The 25260-nt window shown below is 50.2% G+C and overlaps 1 protein-coding gene across 1 annotated transcript in view; it reads left to right on the top strand.

Moving 5' to 3' along the window:
• The first annotated feature begins 10673 nt into the window (after positions 1 to 10673).
• SCARA5 (scavenger receptor class A member 5) overlaps positions 10674 to 25260 on the top strand; it is a 134102-nt gene continuing 119515 nt past the window's right edge. The window contains exons 1-2 of the mRNA XM_070375996.1: positions 10674 to 11018; positions 15069 to 15189. Coding sequence (XP_070232097.1) covers positions 15075 to 15189 — 115 coding nt within the window. The 5' untranslated portion in view covers positions 10674 to 11018; positions 15069 to 15074. The remainder of the gene's footprint in view (positions 11019 to 15068; positions 15190 to 25260) is intronic.

Here is a 25260-nt window from a genome sequence, read left to right as displayed (position 1 = left end):
AAACCAGTGTTTATTTTGCTCTGTCATTGTAGGCTTTGTAGGAATGTCCTGATGAAAAATACATACTCTCTCAAAAGCCAGAATTTACATTTACTCTTTTAAAAAGAAAACATTGTTTAATTATACAGTGAATTGAATCAATTTAGGTCTTGTTCAGCAGAGTTTTTTAAAAAAGTAGTTATTGTACACACAAGAAATGATGTAGGAATTTGGCTTGTGTGGTTTTCTACAAGTTTGTTTGATCAATAACATAAATGCTTTCTGGCTTGTCGTCTTACTGTTTATCTCAAAGTACCCATCTGATCTTAACTGAAATCCAGCAACCACCTCCAGCCACAGGCCTCACTGCCCCTGCCCATAGGAGCTAAGTGTTGGGGGAGGAAGGATATACCCAAGGAAGGGGGCTTCTGAATCAGCCCAGGCCTCTGGGAGAGTCTGTGTCTGATCAGCTTTACGTCACTCTTTTGTCGTTATTCAGTTGCTCAGTCACGTTCGACCCTTTGTGACCGCATGAACTGCAGCATGCCAGCTTTCCCTGTTCTTCACTCTCTCCCGGAGTTTGCTCAAACTCATGTCTATTGAGCTGGTGATGCCATCCAACCTTCTTATCCTCTATTGTCCCCTTCTCCTGCCTTCAATCTTTCCAGTGTGAGGGTCTTTTCCAACGAATCAGCTCTTTTCATCAAAGAGGTGGCCAAGGTATTGGACCTTCAGCATCAGTCCTTCCAATGAATATTCAGGGTTGATTTCCTTTAGGATTGACTGGTTTGATCTCCTTCCTGCCCAAGGGACTCTCCAGAGTCTTCTCCAGCACCACAGTTTGAAACATCAGTTCTTCGTGCTCAACCTTCTTTTTGGTCTACCTCTCACATCTGCACATGACTACTGGAAAAACCATAGCTTTGACTAGACCTTTATTGGCAAAGTGATCTCTCTGCTTTTTAATATGCTAAGTTTGATGTAGCTTTCCTTCCAAGGAACAAGCACCTTTTAATTTCATGGTGGTAGTCACCATTTGCAGTAATTTTTGGCACTCAAGAAAATAAGATCTGTCACTGTTCCCACTTTTTCCCTATTTGCCATGCAGTGATAGGACCAGATGCCATGATCTTAGTTTTTTAAATGCTGAGTTTTAAACCAGCTTTTTCACTCTCCTCTTTCACTCTCACCAAGAAGCTCTTTAATTCCTCTTCACTTTCTGCCATTGGACTGGTATCATGTATGACTTTTATTTCTTCCTGCACAATTTTCTGTATCCACCCCCCCAAAAAAAGTACGTATACTTTGTTAATCAGAAAAATCCAATAATCATCTTTAAAAGATGACTCTGACACTGTAAGGCTGAACTCGGACAAAGTTGTAGATTCATATTATCGAGTCTAGACCTTAATCGGAGAATTCCTATGTGCATGTCCTTCAGCAAAGCGCTAAACTCTTGGTCCCAGTATTCTCACCTGACATGAAGATAATAACCCCTTTTCACAGGGCAGTTGTGAGGACCAGATGGGATGGGACAGTGGCTGTGAGCCCACCAGTTTCATGAGATATTCCTCAGAATCCCTTGAAATAGGGTTCTCTGCTCAAACCAAAAGTGTCCTCTTACTGCAGGACTTATCAGAGCCTTTAAGGTGGTACTGAGCATGGTACCTTCCCAAGTGGGCGGGGGGTAAAGTATTAAGGTTTCTCCCTTTCTAAGTGCACACAGAGAACAAGGCTAGTGCTCCACAGCTGATGCTGAAGGAAATTCTGAGCTAAGGTAGTGAAAAGGCTTTGTTTACAATTTAAATAAAAACAAATGTCAGAAAACTATAAGGGTTATTCCTCTGAGTGTCAAAGAGTAGAAGATGGCTCATGCTACTGGGGTGTGGGGAGGAGACATTCAGTCTTGTCTGTCCCCTTCCTGGGGCGGGGGGAGACCGGGTCCCACCTGCTCCACTTGCCATTGCCACACCAGCCTGCAGCAGAGCCTGATAAATATTTGAGAGCTGGACGCCTAAAGCATGGGTTTCACTTCCTTGTGTTGTAGCCACATGACCAGCGGACCCAAGGCAGAGTCTCCTCTTAGGCAAGGACCCCGACCAATTTTTGTGAAAACCTTATATACCCTAAGTGCACAAACCCACCTCCCCAAATTCCCTGACAATCAAAGTTAACCCGTGATTCATATGCCTTAAGCCTAGGTAGTTAACAGTGGACAATTATCAATAGTCCTGTGGTCATAGCCCAATAAGCATAATAGAATGTATGATTCTATTCGGTGACACAGATAATTAGGGTATTGAGGGCCTAGAGGAGCTACTCCACGTTCAAGGTCGGGAGGGGCAGTGGTGAGGAGATACCCCTAGTCCAAGGTAAGGAGCAGCGGCTGCGCTTTGCTGGAGCAGCCGTGAAGAGATACCCCACGTCTAAGGTAAGAGAAACCCAAGTAAGACGGTAGGTGTTGCAAGAGGGCATCAGAGGGAAGACACACTGAAACCATAATCACAGAAAACTAGTCAATCTAATCACACTAGGACCACAGCCTTGTCTAATTCAATGAAACTAAGCCATGCCCTGTGGGGCCACCCAAGACGGGCGGGTCATGGTGGAGAGATCTGACAGAATGTGGTCCACTGGAGAAGGGAATGGCAAACCACTTCAGTATTCTTGCCTTGAGAACCCCATGAACAGTATGAAAAGGCAAAATGATAGGATACTGAAAGAGGAACTCCCCAGGTCAGTAGGTGCCCAATATGCTATGGCATCACTGACTCGATGGACGTGAGTCTGAGTGAACTCTGGGAGTTGGTGATGGACAGGGAGGCCTGGCGTGCTGCGATTCATGGGGTCGCAAAGAGTCGGACACGACTGAGCGACTGAACTGAACTGAACTTTAGGTAATGGAGAGCCCTGGGGCTCTTCCTTGGGTGGGTGGGGGCTGGTTTTCCAGTTGATATGTCGTTTCCATAGATACTGGGCATATAGCTTAAACTCCACAGTCCGGCCCAAGATGGAGTCCTGCTTTCAAGATAGAGCCTATTCTGTTTCCTCCTTTAGATATATATATAACTAGATTACTGTGCTGTACACTGAAACTAGCGCAACACTAGAGTAAATCAACTATACTTCAATTAAAAAAAATAAGTAGTAAATTACAGTGAAGATATATGAAAAAAAAACCCATAAATATATGATACGGGACCTTTAAGCTCCCTGGAGAAAGAGGATGATATGAGAAGAGCAGTGGCCTGGGTTTAACTGCTGTGCTCAGACTCACCCAAGTCGTTCCTCCTGCATTCTCTGTGCTCAGCCACACAGGCCTCGTCTGCCCCTCCAGCGTGTCCACTTTGTCTCCATACTGGGGTCTGTGAATCTACTTGTCTCTTGTGCCTAGAACACACTTTCAACCCCAGATCTTTACACAGTTACCAAGTCCAAGCTCGCTCTACTCGCTGCATGATAGCATCCGTGACAGAGGTAAGGCTACTGTCCAAGAAGACAGCAGGCTAATATTTCAAAATAATCTTCTTACCAGAGTTTGGATGCCAGTTTCTTTTATGGATCCGAGATGGAGTGGGGGTAGTGAGGAAACAAAGTAAAAAGGCCATCAATCTTGCCAACAATCTCCTAGAATGGCAAGCCTAGGGCAGGAGGATGTGTTAATTTCTCCCTTCCTGCCATCCACAGGTGGATAGGGCTCTGAACAAAGACACTTTAACAGTCAGGCAGAGGGGCAGGATTCTCTGAGGGAGCCCACTATGTGTGATTACAAGAAAAGCAATGGAAAGCAAGTCAAACAGTTCCAACATGGAGTCAGAATTGACTTCTCCCTGCAACAACAATGCTCGTCTGTGCAGCCGTCGCTGTTTTGTCAGGCGCTGGTGTAGGCATTTGGTTGCATGAGTGTGCTGCCTTCACAGGGCTGGTGTTCCACAGAACATAACAATACAGTAATAATCATCAGCAAGCATAAATTAAGTCTATGGGGTAATGAGAAAAAAAAAAAAAGGCCAAGGGTATGGAGAATCTCCAGGCAGGTCCTGGAGAGTAATTTTAAACAGGAACCTTCGGGTCAGCTCTGCTGAGAGCGTGACATTTGAGAAAAGACTGGAAGGAGGCAAGAGTTCATCATGGAAACATGTGAGTGAACCACTGCACACAGATACAACAGTCAACACAAATCCATCAAGCAGAGACCTGCTGGTGTAAATGGAGGTACACAGACAGCTGGGAATTCAGGCCTAGAGCCCAGGTTAAAAAAAACAAATTCAGACTAAGTAAGTATGGTTACAGGAGCTCAGCTTCACTGGTCATCAGGGAAATGCAAATTAAAACCACAGTTTGGGACTTCACTGATGGTGCAGGGGCTAAGACTCCAAGCTCCCAATGCAGGGGGCCTGGGTTCGATCCCTGGTCTTATTTTAGATCCTGCATGCAATTAAGAAATCTGCATGCCACAATGAAGATCCTGCAAGTTGAAACTCAGACCTAGCACAGTCTAAATAAATAATTAAAAAACAAAACACAGTATGTTTGCATAGGTGCCTCCTCAGTTGTGTCCGACTCTTTGCAGCCCCATGGACTATAGCCCACCAGGCTTCTCTGTCCACAGGGGTTCTCCAGGCAAGAATACCAGAGTGGGTTGCCATTTCCTTTTCCAAGGGATCTTCCCAACCCAGGGATTGAACCCACGTATCTTGCATTGGCAGGCAGATTCTTTACCAACTGAGCCACCAGGGAATCCCAAAACACAGTATGATGCCTCCACAAAAGACAGATGTCACTAACACAGGCACGGATGTGAACCGTCTAAAACCCTCATGCTTTGCTGGAGGATGGCAAACTGGTACAACCACTTTGCAAAGTTCTGGGGAACATCTACTGAAGCTGAACACGGGCCAGCCGATGACCCAGCAACGCCTTCCCAAGGTATATACCCAAGAGAAATGCACCCATGTGTTCACCAGGAGACATGCATGTGAATGGGCATGGTGGCACTCTTTAGTCAAAACCTGGAACTTACCCAAATGGCCATCCACAGTAGAAAGGATATTCACACAGTGGAGGCCCTACAGTGGTGAGAATGCATGAACTCCTGCTAAATACCAGCAAAGGGAACAATCTGAAACATACTATTGAAATTAGACATACGGTGAATGACTCTATGTATATGAAGTTCAAGAACCGGCAGGATCATCTATAGTGATGGAATACGGGATGGTAGTGACCGGTGTTCGGGGGATTAGGGACCAGGAGGGCCAGAGAGGAACTTCCGAGGGTGTCTGTTCTGCTTTTGACTCAGGTGTTGGCTCCTATTCAGTTTGTGAAGAATGTACAAACTGGATTATGTTTCGTCCAGTTTTCCTTAGGTATGTTAAACTTTTAAGAGTTTTTTTTTTTTTTGGTTGGGGGAAAAAAAGAATCTCTTGGGCGGGGGTGGGGGGAAACAAAGTCAGGCCTGAGGGTGAAGGTTTGAGATTCATCTAGCCTGAAGACATGAGGAATCCCTTGAGGGTTGCCAGGCTGTGATTCTTGGCTCTCAGACCTTCTCTCCCCCTGGACTGAGATCCTGAAGGAAGGGGCTAGGTCTAACTCATGTTTGTAAAAACATTCAGGATATGCTGCAAGAAGGTTACACAACAGATGTTTGTTGAATGAATAACTGAGTGGATGGAAGGAATCTCTGCAGACAAAGAGGCTCCAGAGTAGAAGACTGCTGTGGATGTTGCGTCTGAGAGCCCAGCACTATGACCTTCAGTTTCCGCATTGCTGGGTTTCTCCATATGAAAACTGAGGATGGTAACGCCCCACCTCCACCCTAGAGAGTTGCTGGGACAATCACATGAAATCATTCAAAGAAAGTGGGAAGCACTTGAGCACCTTGATGGACCTCACTGGCCTCCGCATCCATAGATGCAGCTACTTCAGAAGTTTATCCCACTCTCCTTCAGGGAAATCAGTTTCATAGTACTGTCTGGGTGGGGAGATCCCTATTATAAATGCCTTCTTGGGGCTTCCCTTGTGGTCCAGTGGCTAAAACTATGAGCTGCCCATGTAGGGGGCCTGGGGGTTCAATCCCTGGTCAGGGAACTAGATCCTGAATGCAGCAACTAAGAGATCCCACAGGTCGCAATGAAGATCGAAGATCTTGCATGCTGCAACCAAGACTTGGTGCAGCCAAAAAAAAAAAAAAAAGAGCAACCAGAACTCTCATATTCTTCTAAAAAAAATAAATAAAGGCCTTCTGCGATTGAATGGAAGCAAGCTGTGTTGTGGACCATGCTGATTTCAGCTGACAAGAAGTTATCTGAGCTAAGAGCTGCCTATGAAGGACTCTCACCCACTAGAAATCTTGCCTCACAGGTCATTCCTATACTTAACGATTGAAAGCTCTTTGCTGTTTGGGTGGCTTTATTCATAACAAAGATTAGAAACAACCCAAAAGCCCATCAAAAGGAGAATGGATAAACAAATCATGCTCTGTGCATAACATGGAATGTTACTCAGCCAAAAAGAAGAAACAAAGAATGAACTACTGCTCCAGGCAACAATAAAGACTACTCTTATCACTGGAAGAAGTGAAATAAATCAGAAACAAACAAGGGAAAGGCACCTCCTCTTGCCTGAAGCTGAGTTTAAAAGGCTAAACATTCTCCCTGCAATTTTATAGCTTAATGGTTCTATATCCATTTGTGGGTCTCACTTGCAGAGAACTCCATGTCTGTGTCATCAATTGCCAATGGTAAAGGAAGGCTCAGCCAAGAGCCTGGGCTGCACTGGCGTCCCCATTCTTCCCTTTCCCTATGGCCAGGGCACAGCAGTGTAGGAGTGTTAAGAAAAATGCTTTGTATCCTCCTACACGCTGGGCTGGAAGAAGCACAGGCAATCAAGATTGCCAGGAGAAATATCAATAACCTCAGATATGCAGATGACACCACCCTTATGGCAGAAAGTGAAGAGGAACTCAAAAGCCTCTTGATGAAAGTGAAAGAGGAGAGTGAAAAAGTTGGCTTAAAGCTCAACATTCAGAAAACGAAGATCATGGCATCTGGTCCCATCACTTCATGGGAAATAGATGGGGAAACAGTGGAAACAGTGTCAGACTTTATTTTTCTGGGCTCCAAAATCACTGCAGATGGTGACTGCAGCCATGAAATTAAAAGACGCTTACTCCTTGGAAGGAAAGTTATGACCAACCTAGATAGCATATTCAAAAGCAGAGACATTACTTTGCCAACAAAGGTCCATTTAGTCAAGGCTATGGTTTTTCCAGTGGTCATGTATGGATGTGAGAGTTGGACTGTGAAGAAAGCTGAGCGCCGAAGAATTGATGCTTTTGAACTGTGGTGTTGGAGAAGACTTCTGAGAGTCCCTTGGACTGCAAGGAGATCCAACCAGTTCATCCTAAAGGAGATCAGTCCTGGGTGTTCATTGGAATCACTGATGCTAAAGCTGAAACTCCAGTACTTTGGCCACCTCATGCGAAGAGTTGACTCATTGGAAAAGACCCTGATGCTGGGAGGGACTGGGGGCAGAAGCAGAAGGGGACGACAGAGGATGAGATGGCTAGATGGCATCACCGATTCGATGGACATGAGTTTGAGTGAACTCTGGGTGTTGGTGATGGACAGGGAGGCCTGGTGTGCTTCGATTCATGGGGTCACAAAGAATCAGACACAACTGAATGACTGAACTGAACACTGTTGGTAGGATTGTTAAATTGGTGCAACCACTATGGAGAACAGTAAGGTCCTTAAAACACTAAAAATAGAGTTACCATATCATCCAGCAATCCTACTTCTGGGCATATGTCCAGTAAAAAACAAAAACTCTAATTCAAAAAGATACATTCTCCCCAGTATTCATAGCAGCAGTATTTATAATAGCCAAGACACTGCAATGTCCATCAACAGATGAATGGATAAAGACGACGCAGTGTTATATGTGTGTGTGTATGTGTGTGTGTGTGTGTATATATATACATATACACACATATGCGTGTGATGGAATATTACTCAGTCATAAAAAAGAATGAAATAATGCCATTTGCAGCAACATAGATGAACCTAGAGATTATTATCGGAGAAGGCAATGGCACCCCACTCCAGTACTCTTGCCTGGAAAGTCCCATGAATGGAGGAGCCTGGTGGGCTGCAGTCCATGGGGTCGCTAAGAGTCGGACACGACTGAGCGACTTCACTTTCACTTTTCACTTTCACGCATTGGAGAAGGAAATGGCAACCCACTCCAGTGTTCTTGCCTGGAGAATCCCAGGGACAGGGGAGCCTGGTGGGCTACCGTCTATGAGGTCGCATGGAGTCGGACACGACTGAAGCGACTTAGCAGCAGCAGCAGAGATTATTATACTAAGTGAAGTCAGAAAGAGAAAGACAAATACCATATGATGTCATTTACGTGTGGAATATAAAATATGATACAAATGGACTTATTTTTGAAGTAGAAATAGATTCACAGGCAGAGAAAACAAATTTATGGTTGTCAAAGGGAAAGGGAGTAGGGAAGGGATAAATCGGGAATTTGGGACTAGCAGATACATACTATATATATAAAATAGATAAACAACAAGGATCTATTGTATAGCACAGGGAACTATATTCAGTATCTTATAATGTATAATGGAAATGATTCTAAAAGAATATATATATGTATAAATGAATCATTTTGCTGTACACCTGAAACAGTGTAAATAAACTATACTTCAGTAAAAATAAAAAATGCTTTATTTCACATAAAGTAGGACATCACCAGGGTCTCACCAATCACTGCATTTATTGCTAATACATACATTCTCTGCAATAAGATGCTCGGAGATGACACTTTAAGCACATTTCCTGCTATTTGTAAAATGACATTCCTAGGAACACTGGTGACTTGATTGGTGACTGAAACACTCTTTTTCATCAGAGGCAGTTAGGGGAGTGGTTGGGGGCACAGACTCTACAGTCACACTGCCTGGAGTAGAATCAAGCTCTGGCACTTGCAGGCTGCTTGACTTTGGACAAATCACCTATTTCCTCTGTCTCTATAAAATGGGAATAATAGCAGTGCCTGGGCTTCCCTGGTGGCTTACTGGTAAAGAATCTGCCTGCAATGCAAGTGATGCTGGTTTGATCCCTGCAGAGGGGAAGATTCCCTGGAGAAGGAAATGGCAACCCACTGGAAATGGCAATCCAGTATTCTTGCCTGGAAAATTCCATGGAGAGAGGAACCTGGTGGGCTACATCCATGGGATTGCAAGCATTGGACATGACTCAGTGGCTAAACCACCAGCAACAGCAGTGCCTACCTGACAGGGTTGTCATCAAGGTTAAATGAGTTAATATGTGAAAAGCACTTGGAATTGCCTGGCACAGGGAACATATGATGAATGTTTTTCTCTCACTTCTTCCCCTTTCGCCTCCTCCTCTTTCTCCCCATCCTCTCCCCTCCTCCCTCTTCCTTATCCTCCAATTATAATTATCATCACCATTACGATATAATTACTGCTTTTTCCAGTAAAACAGAGCCTCGGAGCCCCACACTGTAGCTCTCTCCCGGGGTCACTAACAGTGACTAAGACTTCTGTGACTCAGCTGTGGTTTGGTGGCTGCGTGGGATGGGGGGTAGAGCTGAGCCCTGGCAGACTGTTCTCAGGTACGAGGTCAGACCCTCCAGTGCTAAGGCTGAATTTGTAACCAATAAACGGGCATATGTTCATGAACGTGACCTTCAGCGCTCTGTCTCTGGGGTGGGAGGGCATACATACAAACTGACCATGGACCATGGTTCAGATTGTTTTTAGAATTTCTCTGATGCTTCTCCCATCACCATCTCAACCTGAATGAAGGTAATCACCCCTTCAACATTTTGGTGAGAGCGCCTGTCTTTACACATTAAACATAGCTATGCTGAGGTCTACAGGTGTGTGGTCAGACGCTCAGTTGTGTCCCATTCTTTGTGACTCCATGGACTGTAGCCTGCCAGGCTCCTCTGTCCATGGGATTCTCCAGGCAAGAATACTAGAGTGGGTTGCCATTTCCTCCTGCAGGGGACCTTCCCAACCCAGGGACCAAGCCTGTGCCTCTTATGTCTCCTAGGTTCTTTACCACTAGTGTCACAGTTATTTGTGTCCAAGCCTGCCTCTCAGCCTGGGTTGCGACCCCGTAAGGACAGCAGCCTCCTCTCACTCACCCCTGTAGCCTCACCCTTGTACAATGTCAGTGCTCCAGAAATCCTGGCTTCCTTGATGAATTGTACTGAACCTGACTTTGGGAAGTTCCTTCAGCACGCTCAGAGTCCTCTTCTGAATCTCCCTGGTGTGGGCAGTCTGTGTCCTTTACGGGTAGATATGGCTCTAAGAAAACACAGAAAGTAGTAATTCTACCCCAAGTTTGGTGAATGAACAGAGCAATGCCAATCCTGTCATATAAATAAATTTACAAGGCTGGGTTCCTTGCGCAGCTCTTAAGCCAGGTCTAGCTGCCATTTCGTTAGAAGCTTTCCAAAAAGTATCTCGAGCAGAGCCTTCAGAACAGGAGGGCGGAGTCCCAAGATCAAGACTCCTTTGGACGCAGCAGGCATTCCTGTGTGAAGCTGTAATGCTGAGATTGGCCACTAGAGGGAGGATGCGTTCTAGGCCCCAGGGGAGCCTCGCAGTTGCTCCAAGAACTTTATAAAGCCTTGCGGCCAGTGCAGCTGCAGTTCACGGCTCAGTCAGTACCTAGCGGAGCCGCTGGTGCCTCCACAGAACATCTCGAGCGCTGCCCGAGGCTGAACGAGGCCAGACACCAAGACAGGGACTCCCACTTGGTCACAAGGTTGAGTCTTGCCTCCTGATCTGATCCTCCTGGAGAAGTGACCCCCGAGACCCTGGGCACTGTGCAGTCTCTATGACTCCGTCTGGATTCGGCTGGCTGTGGGGACAAGCTCTGAGGGGCTGCCTGGGTCTCGGGGTGGGGACAGTGGCCAGCTCTCCAGCCACCATGGCAAATGCCAGGAACTGAGGGGACAGGTTCTGCAGCTTCACTGGGGGCACTCAGGTGAGTCTGGGCACTGACTGTCCTAGCACCTGGGCATGGCTTCTTAAAGGCAGCCGGAGGACACAGGGCACAGGTTTGGGCATCGCGTGGAGGTGCAGGTCCTGGGAGGGGAGGTTGTAACTGTCAGCCTGGGGGATCTGCCAGGTTTTCATCCATCTGTCTGGGCTGGTGAGTGTGGGTATTTGGGAGCCAGAGAAAGTGATTGCTTTAGTGGCAACTCTGCCTGGGTTGTGTCAGAGCTCCAGAGCCTCTTCAGGGAGCAGATGGTACAGGTGACAGTCTCTCCACATGCGTGGTGAATGTGTGTGCATGCCTGTGCCTGTGGGTGTGCCCAGCGGTGGAACGTAGGAAGGCAGAGCTTATTTATAAACCATCTGCACCTCTCTAGTTCTGAGTGATGCTTCAGATGAACTGAGTACAGTTAGAGGAGGAAAGGGCTCAAAACCTCCTTAGCAATTCTCTCTCCAGAGAGGACCTTGTTCACAGTGGTCCCTATCTGATTTTGAGGAGTTACGAGCCCTGTAGTGTTAAATGCTGGAATCCAGCAAGGATGGGGCCACCCCTCTGCAGGAAGAATTGAGTCCTGCTGCTGCCTGGAAGGGGGCTTTGAGAATTAAGGTGCGGCTCTCAGGTCTGGTCTGCATTCACCATTGCTTTCGCAAAGGGGTCCAAATAGCATTGTTTCTGGGACTACTAGGTGGGAGGGAGGTCGAGGGAACCCAGAGACCCCTGTACCAGGCTGCGTGGCAGGATCAGAAGATGCTGGGGGGCTGTGGGTGGTCACCAGGCTCCACCACCATCTTCCTACCTGCCCCATCCATACAGCCCTCCCACATGCCCTGTTCCACATGAGACTCACAGAGACCGGGTGGTTGGGAGGTGTGTCCTCCCTATCGCAAAGGCAGAGGCTGGATGTGTTAGCTGACGGACCAAGCTCCCCGGGGATAAGATGTGGCGCCAGCTTGGGACCCATGTCCTCTGAGACCCCACTCCCCACAGGTTACTTTGGTGTCTACTCCCTGCCCAGGTTTCCATGCCACTGGCCCCCTCCCTTCCAGCTCTCTTAGCTCCAGGGTCCCCACCTGGCCCTCTTCCCTGCATCACCGTGGGACTGAAAGGTGGCCACCGAAAGGGACCGACACATGCATCTTGGCCAGAGAAGCCTCGTGCGGAGCCAGTGCCCTGGGTGGGGTTAAATGCTGGAACTCCTCCTCTCTGACATTCTTCGGTTCCTGCTCCTCTGGGCTTCACTTGGCTTATCTTTAGAATGGGAACAACGGACCAATGCCACCTGCCCCCTTGCAGTGCCCCTGGGAGGTGGGGAGCTCCTGATGGCGATCTGTACAGTGTGGGACGAACACACACACATGCTCCGGGGGTGGGGGTGGAGGGTGGAGGCATTGCTCTATCATCACCACACTTGGCAGTCAGTTGCTCAGACTTGGCCCAAAGGCTATACAACCAATGACTGGAAGGTCTAAATTCCTGCCCCCCATTCCTCAAGAAAGAAAAACAGCCCCAAATAAAACCTGGGGCAGACAGAAAGCTCTTAGGTTTCATTCTCCAGTAACAAACATTAGCAGAGTCGGCTGAGCACTTCTCATCTCAGTGCGCACTCACATCTGGCCCCTCTCCCTCTCCCCCGCCCCCAGGCTGCAGCTCCACCAGCTGAGGGGTGTGGAGAGGGGGCTGGGAGGGGCCGCCCGACAGACACATTCCAGATAAGGGGCCCCGCCTTCCAGCTCTGGTCCAGGAGCTGATGGGCAGAGAGAGAAGGCGGAAAGGCAGATGGGGAAACTGGAGCAACCCCAGCTCTGCACCTCCTCCCCTGGCACTCGGTGCCCCCACAGGCTCTGGGTGGCAGTTGCTGTTGCCTTTGGCAGAGAGAGGGTTCCCCCTCCCAGAGGAGACACTGGCCTCCTGCTTCGTCGCTCCCCAGGACTGAGGCCAGAGGGTGGGGTGCCGCACAGAGCGCTCGTGAAATGAAGGCGTGTCCTCTATAGCTTAGCAGCAGTGGAGCCGCCTGGGGCCCCACCTCGAGGCCCTCCCTGGGTGGAGGACTTGGACGGATGGCCGGCATTAGAGACTCGAAAACTGGACATAATTGCAGCCCAGGAGAAGCTGGGTGCAGGGCTCCAGGAACCCCAGGGGGCAGGGAGGAGAGATGCTGGCAGGCCTGTGGGCCCCCCTCCACCCCTTCCTCCCAGAGGCTGGAGGAAAGGCCCGCAGGGTCTAGGAACACCCTGAGTGGGCCTGTGCATACAGGCATATGTGTGTACACGTGTGCAAGGCATGTGGCTTCTCATCACTGGAGGTCAAAAGCAGACACCCCATCGTCCCTCCAGGGCCAGTGGAAAGACAGGTGGATGGCCACTGTAGGCTCTGCCCTCTTAGCCCTCCTCCTATGACCCCGAGGTCATAGGTCCCTGAAAAGAAAGGTCAGGTCACGAAAATAGGGGATTTGTGTTTGCTGCGTCTGGCAGAGGGATCCAGCCAGCCTCTTCCTTCACTGTCCCCGTTTACTGGAATGGGGGTTGCCTCTTCCCTTCAGTCAGTGGCCGGTGTCCCCTTCCGGCCACCTGCCAGGCCCTACCCCCTCTCCCAGCCGGCTCTCTGGTCCTCAGGGTCGACTCCATGCTGGGCCAAGGACCCCCCATCGTCCCAGGGCATTTATCTTCCAAAGAATTCACTGTTTAAAAGTGGATTTTTTTTTTTTGGCTTCAATATCCACATAGCTATGGGCTTTCCTGGTGGCTCAGTGGTAAAGAATCTGCCTGCAGTGCAGGAGACCTGGGTTTGATCCCTGGGTTGGGAAGATCCCCTGGAGAAGGGCATGGCTGCCTGCTCTGGTATTCTTGCCTGGAGAATTCCATGGACAGGTGAACCTAGTGGGCTACAGTCCACGGGGCTGCAAACAGCTGGACCCAACTTGGTGACTAAACAACAACGACCTACAGAAAGAGCACCAGAACCGAAAGAAAGTCGACGTAAACGAATGACTGGAAATGAGCTGAAAGCAGAGGCATTTGTGAAATCACTGAGCGTCTATGCAGGAAAAGGATATCCAGTATTCTATGTAAATAAACACTTTGTGATCCAGCCCCACAAATGAATTCTTCTGATTATACAAAGAACGTAAACATATCGTAGAAAACTCCCAAAATACAGAGAACAAAACTAAGCGCAAATCCCCACAAGCCCCACCAGATTCCTGCAACACGTCTCCCCCGGAGAAACCCAGAGCATCTCCGCATATAATCTCCCGTTGTGCACTCTGGAATGTGTAGATATTGCAAAATGGGATCGTGTGGTGCTTGCGTGTGTAAACGGGGCTGGGTCATTTCAAATAGCGTGGCACTTCCCCGTGTCGAGGGGGCATTCCTGGAGTTCCACGGGGTCGACTCAAAGCCCCAGCCACCCAGGAGACCACCCGGACACCAGAGCCCTCTCCTGGTCTAGGGCTGCCCAGGCCTTGGTGTCTAGGGGACCCCACCTGCTCCTCAGGCTCCCACGGGGGCCAATCCTGCCTGTGGCCCTCTGAATCCAGCTCCTTTGACCATGCCATCCCAGCCAAGTTTGGGAACAGTTCTGGCTTTAGCTGTGTTGGTTGGTGGTCTCTGTACTCTGTTTCATGCCTAGCTTCCCCCCATTTCCAACACAGAGCAGAAACCCCAGTCTCCCTGCCATGCCCAGGACTCCAGAAGCTTGGAGAGGATTCTGTCTGGGTCAGGAGGTTTGGCTCCTCCCGGCCCCACTTGGCACGGCTCTCGGTGCCATGGACCCCACCAGCTCAGGGATCCAGCCCCACCAGAGCTATGAGAGGGAGAGGATAGATCCCATGGTCAGAAAGGTCAGGACTGTGACCGCTCCAAGCCAAGGAAGTTGAGGAGGGGATTCGGATCCTGGTGGCTGATGCCTGCCGATGAGGAAGGGTCCCTGTGTTCAGGCTCAGGGTCATCACGGTGATGCCTTGCTCTACAGATTCATTTCCATCTCCAACTACAGCTTATTCTCTCTCCCCTATATCTGCCCTCTCCTCTCCTGCTGCAGGACGTGATGGAGAACAAAGCCATGTACCTGCACGCCACCGTGAGCGACCGTGACTCCAGCTCCATCTTTGAGGAGCCCTTTGATGGCAGGAGCTTGTCCAAGCTGAACCTGTGTGAGGATGGTGAGTGCCGTGGGCTCGGTCTTGGCTGTGAGGTCAGCCCTGCCCGCCCCCACCCTCCCACCCCACCCCACCCCACCCCGCGGCCTAATACTGCATAGGTCGAACTTCATGCTCGGAAAGGTCTTTCCTCATTCATGTGTCTCAACACACCTATGTGACCACAAAATGAGACCCATTTCACAGATGAGCTAGTGGACTCTGAGAAAAGCATTAGGCGTCACATAGCTCGGGCTTCCCTGGTGGCCCAGTGTTAAAGAACCCTCCTACCAATGTAGGAGACCCGCGTTTGATCCCTGGGCCAGGAAGATCCCCTGGAGAAGGGATTGGCAACTCACTCCAGTATTCTTGCCTGGAGAGTCCCCATGGTCAGAGGAGCCTGGTGGGCTACAGTCCACAGGGTCACAAAGAGTCTGACGTGACTGAGCAACTAAATGACAACAATCACGCAGCCCATCGGTCACAGAGCAGCCCCAGCACTGAGTCTCCTCACTCCTAGCCCAGTCCTTTTGCCTCTCTGCCATCCTCTCCTCTTCAGTGAGGCTGGGGTCATGCAAAAGGCAACTGAACCAAGAAGCTCAGACCCTTTCAGGTGACAGATCTTCAATTCGCTTCCCAGGGCTTTTGCAAGGAGGGCTGCATCTCTCCAGGGTGCTCATCCTCCCCCGAGACTAAGGCCCAGGTCCTGGTGCAGAAAGGGACCCCCTCTCAGTGCACTGCGCTGCATCTCTGGGGGCTAAAACCCTGGAGCAAATGGATGCAGTTTCCTCCTGAGGAGCTCAGAGCATCTTGCCAACAGCTGACTCCTCTGCATCCAACACAGAGCTCCACACTGCTGCTGCTACTGCTGCTAAGTCGCTTCAGTCGTGTCCGACCCTGTGCGACCCCATAGACAGCAGCCAACCAGGCTTCCCCGTCCCTGGGATTCTCCAGGCAAGAACACTGGAGTGGGCTGCCATTTCCTTCTCCAATGCATGAAAGTGAAAAGTGAAAGTGAAGTTGCTCCACACTGAATAGGTGCTTAATAAATGCTTGTTGCCTGCATGAACACACTCCTCTTTGCAGTTAGTATAGGAGAAGAGAGCTTCATCCTCACTTCAAAGATGAACTGAAGGAAACTCACGTGAGAGTTTTGTGAAGCTTTGTGATCAGTGAGATGGAGATTGGCTATCTTAGTTAGGCTTCTCCAGGGAAACAGAACCAGTATGATGTCTACACTTATGAAGAGACCGATTATGAGGAATTGACTCACCTGGCTATGGAGGATGGGAAGTCCCATGATCTTCCCTCTGTAGGCTGGAGACCCAGGAAAGCCGGTGGTGTAGTTTAGTCTGAGTCAGAAGGCCTGAAATCAGAGAAACCAATGGTATCAGTCACAATCTGAGGGCCAGAGAGGATGAGATGCTATGTCCCAGCTCCAGCAAGCAGACGGAAAGTAAAAAGCAAATCCTGCCATCTTTTGTTGTATTCAGACCCTCCCACCCACACTGGGGAGAACAGTCTGTTCTGATTCCACCAATTCAAAAGCTAATCTCATCCAGAAACACCCTCAGAGACACCCAGAATGTTTAATCTGGGTACCCCACAGCCAACCAAGTTGACATAAAATCAACCATTCCAGATGCCTTCATTCAAACTTTCTCTCAAGCACTATGTTTCACTGTGCTCCACTCTGCCAGCTGCCTTTGTCTTGAAATTCCTCAAAATTAGAAATGACTCCTCATTCAGCCCCATCTTTCCTCCCACCAGGTGCTGAGAGCAGGGAGGGAAGATGGGTGGCTCAGGCAGGACTGGGGATTGTCTCAGCGGGGAGAGGAGATCTGGGCTCCTTTCCAGGTGGTGCTAGTGGTAAAGAATCCATTTGCCAATGCAGGAGACATAAGACACTCCGGTTTGATCCCTTGGTCGGGAAGATCCCCTGGAGGAGGGCATGGCAACCCACCCCTGTATTCTTGCCTGGAGAATCCCAAGGACAGAGGAGCCTGGTGGGCTACAGTCCATGGGGTCTCAAAGAGTTGGGCACAACTGAAGTGACTTAGCACGCACACACCTGCCCTAGTAAACTTCCCACCATCAGAACTGTTTCTCTGGATTCCAGTTAACAGACACATTTTGAGGACCCACAATGTGTCAAGCTATGGGTTAGATGCCAGAGATGCTCCAGAGAGAAATTAAACCATTCTTGCCTTCCAAGGGCTTCTGATCCCAGTGGAAGCGACTGGCATGGAGACAGTTACCCACCATGTAAAGGAGGTAAAAATATGTGATTATTAAAGTCAAGAAGGATGAACACCTTCTGGTAAAGGCCTTAAAGACTGAATATCATTTTATAAGAGAAGAGGTAGATGGGAAAAATATTACCAGCTGAGCTGCACTGAGATGGGCCAGTGTTTCTCTCAAGTTAATGACTCCTGGGAAGAGATGAAGGACCCTGGGGTGTTGATTCACTAGTCAGTGCTCAGCTGTTCCCCATCATCACATCCACAAAGGTCAAGGTGGCTTTTATATCCTTCAACTGCCCTCTCTCCCCACCAGCCCATCAATAGGCCTGGTTTGGCAAGAAAGAACTGGGGTACAGCTCAGAGGGGTAATTGTAGGACCGTGAGGGCCAGTATTGGGCACCAGTGGGGAAAGTCATGGCAGGGAGACCCTGGGGTGGGAAGAGGCCTGGAGGGCTGCTGTTGGGTCATCATTTCTCCTTCTCTTGACCTCTTTGTAACCCCCCTTTACCGAACCTGGGATTTAAAAGGCCATTTGGGGCTTCCTTGATACCTCAGATGGTGAAGAATCTGCCTGCAGTGTGGGAGACCCAGGTTCAATTGCTGGACTGGGAAGATCCCCTGGAGAAGGAAATGGCAACCGGCTCCAGTTGCCTGGAATATTCCACAGAGGAGCCTGGCGGGCTACAGTCCATGGGGTTGCAAAGAGTTGGACACGACTGAGTGACTGAGCACATGGATGAACAAAGACAGGGATCCTTGGAATCTAAAGGAGGCAGAACAAATCAGTTCTAAACCTGATTTGCACATTGTCTGGCTCTCCTGCACACTCATTCCTTACCAGACATGGGGTGGGGGCGTGAGGACTGGAGTACTGAGATGAAACAGCCACCTAAAAGCTCCTGGGTTTCTTGGATTTCCCCTTCCCTGTCATTTCTAAGAGGAAAATGGTGAGCTCTGACTTGGGGAAATTCAAGCCAGATTTGTTCTTTTTCCCCAGCACTTGGCTTCTTTGTCCCTCATCTCCGGAGAGGGAGGAAGGGGTGGGGCTGACAGGGGCAGAGAGAGGTGGACAGAGGTGAGGACCAGCCCGCCCCCAGGCTTTGAGTAAATGAAAGCAGAGTTGCTGGGACTCCAAGTCCCTCCCTGTATTTTCCCCCTGAAAACAGGGAGGTGGGAAGAGAGGCAGTGCCTCCACTGGGCCCCAGGGATCTTAGGATCAGCGGAAGCAAAGCTGAAAAACTGCAGCCTAGATATTGAGGTAGTGTGTGTGTCTCTGCGACCCCATGGACTGTAGCCCGCCAGGGTCTCCTGGCCATGGGGATGTTCCAGGCAAGAATACTGGAGTGGGTTGCCATGTCCTCCTCCAGGAGATCTTCCCAACCCAGGGATTGAACCCCCGTCTTCTGTGTAGGACTCGGGCTTTAACGCAGGAGGGACTTTAAAGTGTTAGGCTGTACATGCCTTATTTTCAGGCACTGGAAACCCCTCCCCCCTCTCCTCCTTTACCTTTTTGTCCATCTGTCTTTTCCTCCTACCCTGCTTCCACCCCTTTCCTTCTGTTCACAGGCCAGGTGAGAAGGAAGCTGAGGGGCTATTCAGGCTGCAGCTCCCCATCCCCGCCATGACCCTCTCTGGCGTGGTGCCTCCCACATCCTTCCAGGCTCTCTCCCTTTCACCCTCAGCTCCAGGGTGACACCTTTGGGACCTCTCCATCCTCTGCACCCCTTGGCCGGGCCCCCTCTTAGGACCCCACCTGCCTCCTCCCTGTGTCTGAGCCCCACTGTGGACAGGAACGCGCCCAGGGCAGGGGCCTCATCACCTCTGGGTCTCCAGTGGGGAACCTCACCTGTGTGGTTGGAATTCATGGGCAGGCTCACGGCAGAACGTGACCTCCAAGGTCTTCCAGCCAAACCCTCTCTGACCTTGGTGCCCACTGACGCCTCCCACGGAGGAGAAACCCAAAGAGAGGCTGTCTGGGCCTCGACCCCTCCTCCCCCAGCTCCCTCTGTGCCTGCCCCCTCCTCGCTTACCTCCATGGTCCAGCCTTTCTCTTCCCGCCTGAACCCCTGAAGCCTCTCCTGTCTGGCGCCAGTAGGCGGAGGGCTGGGCGTGGGTGATGTTTGGCAGGGCCTGGCTCCTCCACGGCCCTCTCCAAGGGCCAATGAGAGGTGTTAGTGTCAGAAAAATATTGCAGTCATGCTCACCCCGCGGCCTCGGGCCCTCCACCACGCTCCGAGCATCATCCACCGGCTGCAAATGGGCGGCCCGCGGAGGTAATGAGTTACACATGCGACGCCTGCAGCCAGGCCGCTTGCTGAATGTAGGGTCCGAACTCCCTGTTCCTGCGTCCCTGCCCCATAAAATTACATTATTCTCCTCGGGGAACCCCCACGTCCACTTTCTCAGCCATCAAACCTCCTCAGTTCATACGGCGTAGCTGAGGGCTGGCCGGCAGCCGCCCAAGGGTGGATTTCCAGGCAGGCCCCCAGCTATCTTGGTCCCGCCCCCTCCACAGGTTGGAGAATCCGGCACCCAGGCCGGAGAGCAGAGATGTTAACTCGTGCGGTGCCGCGGTGCGCTCAGCTCCGTGCGCGCTGACTCCGGCTGTGCTCACTGGGGCTGGTGGGCAGGTGCGATCCTGGGTGTCTCTGGCCCCTTTCTTTCCACAAGAGGGAGGGACAGCCAGGGAAGGTGCCAAGAGCCTGGAGAGTGAACTTCGCCCAGCCTAGGATCTGTGCAGTGTGTCTTCCGTTGCCCCTCCACGTCCACCCCCTGCCACTCAGCTATCTGCCTTGTGGGGAGCCACCGCAGCATGGAAGATGGGAGACTGGTGTGTTTATTTCCCAGATCCTGTCCTATGGGGTCACCTTGGGCTGCTGTGTCCTTCCGCCTGAGTTCACAGCTCCTTGTAACCACGCTCTCCACGTGGCTTTCTGCTTCCAGGCTCCAGAAAGTGCAGCCCTGGTGGGCTCTGAGAGCCCAGGACATAAGCCTGAGGGCACCACTCTGGCTCTTGTGGGCGTCTCACACCCTTGGCTACACCTTTGCACATATTCCCTTTTTAAAATCCTGTGACATTCTCTGATTTGAGCGGGCTGTCTGCCTCACTGGGGTCCTGACACCCTCATCCTCAGTGTTCCCATCTGCAAAATGGGAATAATGTTACTCAGCTCTTGGGACCTTGGAGGAATCAGGTTATATAACCTGAATGAAGCACTTCGGACCTAGTATACCCTCAGTACACAGATACTTCACCTCCTTGCCCTTTGGGGAGTCCCCTGAACACCTTGGGGAAGTGGAGAAGGATGGGGGAGACAGAGAGGTCAGGAGCAGCGGCTGTCACCCAGGGTCTCCCAGGAAGCACCCATGCCACTTCTCAGAGACCCCCGGCCCAAACAGTGTTTTAAGGTTGGTTCCTCCCTTTTCTTAAAGAAAGCAGCGTTTGGGTAGTGGGCTTCCCCATGAAGCCTAGATACTCAAGGAAACCGAGCAATTTCTTTTAGTCCTCCAAATAGTAGAATCTGTAAGGAATATTCTGGGTCCCCAGGGCAGCTGGTTCTGTGGCAAGTCCGTGTCTGTCCACTCCCCACCTCTGTCAAAGTCACTAGGTCCCTGAGGTTGCCTACCGGAAGAGTTAGGGGTGTGTTTCACGGTCGCTGGTGGAAGCTGGCTTTGCTTCAGACCCACGGCCTTGCTCGCCCTGGGTACCTGGGGGCACATATAACATCTCTAACATCCATAGTAGTCTGCCTCATCCATTACAGGATGGCCTTGCAGGGCGGCAAGAAGCACTGGCCCTGGAGTCCCAGGGACTGGGCTCCATGTCAGGCTCTGACACTTGCAGCCTGTGTAATCCTGATCAGGGGCTTCCCATGTATCTCAGGAGTAAAGAATTCACCTCCCAAGGCGGGAGATGCAGGAGACGTGTGTTCGATCCCTAGGACAGGAAGATCCCCTGGAGGAGGACATGGCAACTCACTGTAGTATTCTTGCCTGGAGAATTCCATAGACAGAGGAGCCTGGTGGGCTACAGTCCATGGGGTCGCAAAGAGTTGGACACGACTGAGCATGCAGCATGCAACCCTGTTTGAGTTCTTAGCTCCCTCTCCTCTGTACAATGGAATAATAATGGCTCAAGACTCAGGGTTCTTGCCAAGCGACATGAGTTATTCCACATTTAGTCCTTGCAGTGCCTGGTGTATGCTGAGTGCTCCTAACCATTAGATCTTAGGTCGAGTGTTGTCGCAGCCTTTCTGTCTGCCTGGGTCCACCCTGGGGCCCACCCAAGGCGCTCCAGTTCCTCCTCATGCTCTATTTTCAGTCTTCAGGACAGAGAGCTTCCTCTCTTCCTCGTTCTAGGTTTATCTGGGGTTGATTCCTGGTGTCAGATAACAAGCAGTGTGATGGATGCCTCCTGGCTTTTCTCCATGTCTTTCCCGGACCATCGACCTGGCCTTCCTGGCCCCTGTCAGCCTGTCCATCCACAGTCATGCTGAACTGTGGGTACGTTCCCTCTGGCTGGCACTGCATGCCTTGGACTCATCCAAATGTCCCAGCACCCAGCGCTGTGTGTTGCCCATAGAAGGCATCTTTACTTGCTGAATGGCCATCCACATCCTTGTTCACCAAGCGCAGAAGCACCAGAATAAAGGAGGGCTGAGAGAGTTGAGTTTAAGACATAAGGAACTGGGACTTAAATCATCCAGAGAGGACAGGGTTTTATAGTGCTGCGGATGCAAACAGAAGTGAAAGATCTTGGGTCCTGCCTTCAAGGGGCTCAAAGTCCCCAGAAGAATTCGCCTGCCAAGACGGGAAACGCATTGACTGCTGACAGACCCTGCCTTACAGTGTGATTCATTCTCTAATGGCAGTGCAGTTAGAGGGGAGAATTTCACAGTCTACCTGGGGGAGAGAGGAAGTTCTCCTGTGACATAGGAGTATGGAGGTGTGGACAGGAGCAGTTTTGGAAAGGTAGTGGGGTTCATGGTTAGTAGGTCCTGGTGAGATCAGGGAAGCCTGAGGGGATGGAGAGCACCGGGAAGACGGGAGGGGCAGCTCTCACTTGGGATGTGTGAAGTCGGGATTAAGAAAGGGCCTCGCTTATTGGTAGAGCCAATCAGAGTCTAGTGTGAGCCACATGAGCGATTCTAAATTTTCTAGTAGCCACACAAAAAGATACATCTGAAAAAAATTTAAATACAGGAACATATTTAATTTAATCCAATATATTCAAAATAGTTGGTTGGGCTTCTCAGGTGGTATTAGTGGTAAAGAACCTGCCTGCCAATGCAGGACATGTAAGAGACATGGGTTCAATCCCTGGGTTGGGAAGATCTCCCGGAGGAAGGCATGGCAACCCACTCCAGTATTCTTGCCTGAAGAATCCCATGGACAGAGGAGCCTAGTGGGTTAGGTCCATAGGACTGCAAAGAGTCAGACATGACTGAAACAACTTAGCACGCAGCACACATTCAAAATATTATCATTTTGATTTGTAATCAGTGTAAAAGTGATGGAGATATTTGTATCTTCTTACTCAGGCTGAGCCTTCAAAATCCAGTGTGCATTTTTGCATTCCGAGCCTGTCTTATCTTTGGCCACATTTCAAGTGGGTCAGAAAAGATGTGACATCAGAAGAGAAAGAGTCAGAAGTGGAGGTTGAGAGACAGCAACAGTGATTGCAGAGAGGGGTAGGGGAGCAGTGTGCTTTAGCAATGAGGAAAAAGTGTACAGTCGTGTGATGTGGAAGCTGGGGCTTTTAGGAAGAAGAGAGAGAAGGTTCTGGAAGTAACAATGAGGAGCAAAGAAAAACACCCCCTGCACCTTTAGGTTGGTTGCATGAGCATAGGAAACAGAAATCTACACTTAAGAGAAGCAGGTTTCAGTTGAAACAAGGAAAAAAAAAAAATCTTCCAAGCAGAGGTTGGGGGAATCAGGAATTTTTCAGATGACTGGCTGTGAGGTCTGGGGCCACAGTGGGAAGTTTTCAGCAGACTGGGAGGGAGATGTTAAGGAGGATAAACAGGGCTGCCTGGGGATTGCAGTGGGTGATGGGGAGCCCTGGGGCTTCATGGAGCTGGTAGAAGCCAGGACCAAGGCTGGGATGCTGGTCTTGTGGCAGAGCTGCTGGCAAAGCTGAATGTTGGTGATGGGGGTCTTGGCAGGAGTGCAGAGTCCTAGAACTCCAGCACCCCCTCCCTGGCGTGTGGGCCGAGGGAGGGAGGGGTCTTGTCCTGGAGCACCAGGAGCCCTGGAGATCATTTTGGCCTTTGTGGAGGCAGGGAGATCGGGGGAGGCCAGGGCAGGTGATGGGAGGATGGCAGGGGCCCAGTAGAAGTGATGATGCAGTGTGATATATGCAAACTACCCCAGTGCAATGGCTCCCCTTGATGGAGCTCGTGGCACAGGCAGGCACTGTGCCTGGGGCTGCAATACACCGTCTCCATTAAACCTCAGGTTGTATTATTAGTCCCAGTTTGTCAATGAAAAGATGACGTCTTAGATGAAGTTAATTGGCCAAAGTCACCCAGCTAGTCAGAGGCAGAGCCTGGATTCCAGTCCACAGCTGCCTGATCCTTAAAATCCTGCCCCTCAGCACAGCTCACCTGGTTCACTGCAGTTCCAGGACTCAGAGACCCTGTGCATTTAAGAACCAGGCTGCTTGTGGTGAAGGGCTCTGAGCGGATTCTTGGGAGTTTCAGAGGTGGAGCTGTCCTGGGTTATGACATAGCTAGGGCAGGGCCGTGGGAATAAATGGCTGTGATGCAGGAGACAGATGGGATGAATTATTCTAAAAGGTGCCGCTGGCAAGAAATAGATATAAACCCAAATAGGTTTGGACAAGAGCACAAGGACGGAGTCTTAAGTGGCTTTGGCGGGAAGCCTGGGACAGTAACCTCTATGGATATTAGGTCAGAAAAATGCCCCTCCCTCCCTCTTCACTACACCATCTCCTGGGGCTTCTGGAGTCCAACCTGCCCATGCAGAGTTCAGCAGGAGGATTGGGAAGACATAAATCCAGCCATGACGAGGGGGCCCAAAGAGGTAGGGTTGGCGGGGACCCTGCCCTGCAGACACATATGCTGGCTAACCTAAGATCCAGCCACAGAGCTGGTGGGGACCTGTGATGGTCCCAGCCTTCTGCATGGCGTCCTGAAGCCCACCTGCTCCCTGATGCCTTCCCACTTCCAGTTATCTGGCTTGAGGTTGAGTTCAAGTCAGGATAACCAAGATGTTCACAGCTGGCAGAAGAAACCCTGTCTTTAGGAAATCTTGTTAAAAGAGTCTATCACACAGAGTGAAATAAGTCAGAAAGACAAATATCGTATATTAACCCATATATGTGAAATCCAGAAAAATGGTAAAGTTGAATTTATTTGCAGGGCAGGAATAGAGACACAGACGTAGAGAATGGACTTATGGATCCAACAGGGGAAGGAGAGGGTGGGAGAAATTGAGATAGTAGCATTGACATTAATATATACACTTGGAATTCTCCAGGCAAGAATGCTGGAGTGGGTTGCCATTCCCTTCTCCAGGGGATCTTCCCGACCCAGGAATCAAACCTAGGTCTCCCATCTGCAGGCAAATTTTTTACTGTCTGAGCCACCAGGGAAGCCCCTAATACGTATGCTATCATGTGTAAAATAGATAGCTAGTGGGAACCTGCTGTATAGCACAGGGAGCTCAGCTCGATGCTCTATGATGTCCTAGAGCAGTGGGATGGGGGTGGGTGGGAGGGAGACTCAACAGGGAGGGGATATATGTATATATACATATAACTGATGCACTTTGTTGTACAGCAGAAACAAACCCAACATTGTAAAGCAATTGTATTCCAATTAAAAATAAG

Source organism: Bos mutus, chromosome 8, assembly GCF_027580195.1.
Source record: "Bos mutus isolate GX-2022 chromosome 8, NWIPB_WYAK_1.1, whole genome shotgun sequence".
Lineage (NCBI taxonomy): Eukaryota > Metazoa > Chordata > Mammalia > Artiodactyla > Bovidae > Bos > Bos mutus.
The sequence above is the reverse complement of the archived record's forward strand: the minus strand, read 5'-3'. Positions and strand labels throughout refer to the sequence as shown.